The 5,131-nt window shown below is 42.0% G+C and overlaps 1 protein-coding gene across 1 annotated transcript; it reads right to left on the bottom strand.

Moving 5' to 3' along the window:
- Positions 1–75: 75 nt before the first annotated feature.
- On the bottom strand, positions 76–4,778 carry LOC119322835 (FGGY carbohydrate kinase domain-containing protein). The gene is made up of 15 exons (XM_037596372.1): positions 4,607–4,778; positions 4,085–4,164; positions 3,880–3,997; positions 3,588–3,766; positions 3,075–3,157; positions 2,804–2,988; positions 2,638–2,699; positions 2,335–2,443; positions 2,131–2,250; positions 1,886–2,005; positions 1,682–1,802; positions 986–1,142; positions 827–899; positions 615–742; positions 76–422 (listed from the first exon to the last, which is right to left on the bottom strand). The coding sequence occupies exons 1-15, from the start codon at positions 4,662–4,664 to the stop codon at positions 300–302; spliced, it is 1,716 nt and encodes a 571-aa protein (XP_037452269.1). The 5' UTR covers positions 4,665–4,778; the 3' UTR covers positions 76–299.
- Between the last annotated feature and the right edge of the window lie 353 nt (positions 4,779–5,131).

The raw sequence follows: 5,131 nt of genomic DNA on the forward strand, positions 1-5,131 counted from the left end.
GCTGCCCTGGTTAATCGATACAATCTCTCTTTTCTGTCGCAAGAGAAATATGAGATGTAATTTCAACCACCGAAATTCGAACCGAAGCATCTAATTTCACAGAAACTTTGTGGTAGATAATTACCATTTCACTACAAAGGATCCTTTCTATACTTTTGGTGACTAATAGACATTATTGTATCACTGCTTCCATAACGGAATGAAATTTCTTTACATGTAAATAATGCAAGGAAACATGGCAACAGATCTGGGGTATTCAGAACCAAGAGTGAAGTACCCAGCTCAGTGGTCACGTAACCCTACTGCAATGCTTGCGCCATGGCTGAGCGATGAGAGAGCTGTTGCTCATACAGGGATCTGAATATCTGATATTTGGCATCGTGGTATTTCTTCACCCTGGGATCCGAAGATGGATGCACAACCTACAAAAAACAATACATTTGCTTTAGAAACAGAAAATGAAAAATGGAAGATTCTAATCAAGAATGTATGCAAATCAAAATGGACGAAAATCGGGCATATTTTATGAATAACATGTTCTCTAGGTTGTCTAACGGCAAAAAAATGGAGCCAGCTAATCCATATTTTTTTAAATAGGAGGGATTGGGACATACCTTTCCAGCTGCATTCATTGACTTCATTGCATCGTGAATACCAGAAAATTTCTTTGCAGCAACAGCACCCAGAACAGAAGCACCTAAAAGCACAGACTCATTCTCTCTAGGAAGTATTATTGGACATCCTGCAAAGAACAAGTAAATTTCAGAGCAGGGAGGAAAGGAGATGGAGAGAGGTGAGTAGGTAACTGCAGGAAAAAGAGGCATACCGATGATATCTGCATGCTCTTGGACATACAAGGAGTTCTTTGCAAGTCCGCCACAGGCAAGAAGGGTGTCGATCTAACATACATGCAATAAATGTTATATTATAGGCATCCAATTATATACCGAGTTACTCTTCGAAATCCTTGGTCGAAAATAAGTACCTTGTGTCCATGAGCATTGCAATGCTCCACAATATGACGAGTTCCATACGCAATACCCTGAATTGTTGCTAGGTACAAAAGCGCTAAATGCTTTTCACTTGTATCAAGTGTCAAGCCACAAATCACTCCTTTGGATTTTGGATCAGCAACAGGGGACCTAACCATTAGAATGGTTTACATTAGAGTCAGCCACATCAGGAGTGCGTCATTTTTGTCAGGTAAAACATTGAACAAAACATTTGAGGGGGGAATAACAAATTGTGCGCAACTGATAAGGCTGTAACTTCACCATTCTGTTATAAGATTTAATATCTTAGCAATAACCGAGATTGCTAGCTGTCTCACTGATTGTGTTATGTTGTCATATTGTTGACTGCATACATCTAATTAGAACAGCAAGAAAAGTTAAATACTTAAATAAGCAAAATATATAAAAGCCGACAAAATACATCCAGTTAATGTGTCAAGAAAATACATACGGTTTTCATCCTCTGCAGTGAAATAGTTGCTATAGATGTCAGAGGTAAATAAATTTTACACTACGGCTGGTTGAGATTCAGGACAGGAAAAGGAGACTGTTTGATTTGGTCTGATAGTCTGAGATCTTTATGTGTCACATTGCAAATTTGTGAAGACACAATGATCTGGATAACTAGAATTCTTGTTTAAGCACAAAAGATTTAATGAATTTCTTACCGATTTCCATGAAAATCTGGAAGGACATGCGTATCTTGACTCAAGGCAGATAGAAAGGGAATATTTTGTTCATGTGCCATCAAAAGCAATATCTTGTTCAACAACTCAAATATGGATACACCTGAACAGTTTCAGAAGAAAATTACATGCCTTTTACAGGGCACAAACTAAAAAATAATCTGCTTGGGCAAACATGAAACTTACTCTGAGAAGCAGCATGATTAGCCAGAAGGGGAGCAGCAGCATGGTTTTCGACAATGTAATCAAGTAGAGCACCAGTTGCGCTTTGACCACCTTCTGTGAGCCAATACTCAGGAATCATCGCTGAACATTGAATCACAATATAAGCGTCAACCAACATGGTCCACGATAGATACTAGAGAACCAAGGAATAAAGCAGAGATGCTGGCTAGAAACATATGGAAGTAAATACACGAGGGCAACTCTACCAGACCAAAATGGCCCCCAGACACCAGGAATAAATAATTTGTTCTTTGAAACAGCCATGTGGCATGTGGATGTCCCACAGACCAAGACCATGCGGCGGCATATCGCTTCTTCATCAGATACTGAAAACAAAATGTTCCTCAATAAATGAATATAAAGTTTTAAAGTAGTTTCCATAGGAAAAATACAGATGAATCAACACTAACAGTCGGCTTTAGATTCTGCCTCTGGCACACTTTCCATTACTCCAACGCCACCGGCATGAGCATCAATAAGCGAAGTTCCAACAGGTGTCCCAGGAAGCAAGCCTAACTCCTGAGAATTGGATTCAACCAACATCAGATAGGCAATTACATAATATTAACAGCAGAGGCATTTCCGCTGACACAAATATTATATAGAAAGAACCTAGATAATTGATCACAACATAGTTCATAAATGACACAGTTACTAGAAGTTCAACGTAAACATTGCAATTTCAAATAAAAAGCAACATTATTTTTGCTTGCCTTTGCAGAAGTAGGTGTCAAACCAGAACCTAGAGGATGGCCTGGAAATGCAACACTGCGTCCTATATGTTGCATAAGAGTAGTGTTGTATTAGGAAACTAATGACCATAAATGACATGTTGGTTTTAGTGCTGGAAGGGGGAAATGAAAAATTGTTCAGTTCAACCTATTTTTGCACGATTCCCTTCAACAAGGTCTCCCAAGCCTATTTCTTCCCAAAAGACCTCATCCCATCCACATGCTTCCATATCACGCGAATCTAATTCCCTCCACTGGCCCATGTGTGCATGTCCAAGATATGTCCATTTGCAAACAGTTGTGCATAAGCTGCGGGTGTCATCACCAGTTGCCCTAGAAAATGAACCACCAAAGCAAACATGTTATGGAAGCCAACCTATAGCTTACGGCAAATTCAGACATAGATAGTGAAAACTCACCTATATGCTAACCAGTCACTAAGGTCCATCCACCTACATGCCATGGACCAGGACTCTTGCAGATTTTCCTTTACCCACAAAAGCTGAAAAATATTTAAAGTAAAAATGTGATACTAGCAAGGGAGATAATCAAATAATACACAATGGTATTAATTGCTTAACAACTTTTCTCGAAAATATTATTTGGGAAGGTCAAATTTAAGTATATTCATGCTGTAACCAACATCAATTTTAGTGACTTCCTAAACAATGTCCACGTTTATTAATTTCTTCAAACCATCTCCAGATAATGAACATTGCAATTTCCAGGTTTCAAAATGCTAAAATTCTGATTTTACATGACCAAGAAGTGAAATTTCCTGGAATATACTGTGACTACCATTATCAGGCAATAAACACAATGGTTGACTTTTACAACATCATGTTTATATTATTTACAAATCATGAATCAAGAAGTCAAGAGTCCGCACAATTATGATTTAAACCACACTGCATGAAAAGTGAGGTGGTTACCTTTGGAGCTTGCATTTCTGGAGAGACGCCCCCGCCACAGTACTGCAATACAGGTGAATTGCGAGCGTTAATTCGATCAGCCTGGTCAACAGCCCTATGGTCCATCCACACGATGATGTTCCTTCTTGCATCACCACTCCAAGAAACCGAAACAGGGGAACCATCAGTATCAACAGCAACTGCAAGCAACACGCCATATTATTATCAAGTCAGTGAATTCCGAGTCACTTTAGACACAAAATTCCCCATTCAGAAGTCAACTCGAACAGCTCATATGGAGATCAAGGCAAACCAAGGGAGCAAGTAGCAGCGAATCCGAGGCCAACAACATCCTCAGCTGCGACATTTGCAAGCGAGCATGCAGATTTTACAGCAGTGCACACCGCGAGCCAGATATCCGTCGAAGATTGCTGGTGTGCACCGCCCAGAATTAGCAAGGTGTTCGTTAGTTCATTTGTCAATCATGCAATACATTGAACGGATTAGAGGTTACTAACCTCGATGCAATCTTTCTCTTTCCATATCTGTATCGGGCTGCTCGCCGAACCGAGCAATTTACCCTTCTCATCAAAGATGCCTGCATCAACAGACAACTAAGAATTAATAGCACCAACCTAATTACCTGCTATGCCTGCCAAGAATGAACTCCTTTCTCAAGGCCTGATATGCCCGGTGACAAGCATGCTCTGTTAGCACCTATCTTAAATTACCCTTCATCACATCCGAGAGAACGATTGAGGGAGAACTACATGAACAGCACCGCTCCTCCCATGAAAACAACATTCAGTTCGTCACTCTGAGTGGACAACTAGTGATACTCTTGAGTAAAAGAAAATCTTCGGAAATGGAATTTCCCCCAGAATATAACAGTTGCTTCGCCACAGAAGCAGCACTGCTACTGCTAGCCTGCTCACTCGATTACTACTCGCGAATCAAGAAACGGCCAAAGTCTATCTAGTAAAAGCTAGTCAAGAAAAAGGGAGGGGGCGTTGGTTCAAAGGATTCAGAGAGTGACGAGCCTGCGCGAGCGCTCCCAGTGCCGACATCGACGCCGAGGAAGACGCCGCCGTGGGACATGCTGCCGGCGGCGACGGGCGGAGGCGGAGAGCGTCCACGTGGGCGTGGCCTGCGTACCGTGTGTTTGGGATTCGGTTTGATCTGATCCGTTTGCGCTGGCCCACTTGTCAGAGCAAATTTGCGCCCTTGAGAAGCGATGAAGATGAAAAAGTGTTTGACTCGGGAAAAAAGGAGAAAAATGTTGTAAAATCCAACGGATCGCCCAAGCGGAAGAGCAGCCCCGTCCTAGAAAAAATTACTACATGACCAACGCACCCACCCCGCGTTCTAAAAAAAACACCCACCCCGCCAAAATCGCCCCCGTCCCGCTGTGACCGCCCCGCCGTGGTCGTCTGCATCATGGCCACGGTGAAGCCGAAGAAATAGCTCACCCCGGAGCAGAGAGCTGTCGAGACGGTGAAGCAGACCAATCGAAGAAGGAGGGTCAAGACAAAAGAAGAAACCGCTGCTACCGCCGCTCAGATATG

The sequence above is a fragment of the Triticum dicoccoides genome, chromosome 6B, assembly GCF_002162155.2.
Source record: "Triticum dicoccoides isolate Atlit2015 ecotype Zavitan chromosome 6B, WEW_v2.0, whole genome shotgun sequence".
Lineage (NCBI taxonomy): Eukaryota > Viridiplantae > Streptophyta > Magnoliopsida > Poales > Poaceae > Triticum > Triticum dicoccoides.

What these genes read in the sequence shown, in the direction of transcription:
- LOC119322835 (XM_037596372.1), bottom strand. Translation starts at nt 4,664, where the DNA reads ATGTCCCACGGCGGCGTCTTCCTCGGCGTCGATGTCGGCACTGGGAGC. An exon ending in CAGAAATGCAAGCTCCAAAG is followed by an intron (nt 3,158 to 3,587) that starts GTAACCACCTCA and finishes AATATTTTTCAG; the next exon opens with CTTTTGTGGGTAAAGGAAAA. An exon ending in GGCAGAATCTAAAGCCGACT is followed by an intron (nt 2,251 to 2,334) that starts GTTAGTGTTGAT and finishes TTTTGTTTTCAG; the next exon opens with TATCTGATGAAGAAGCGATA.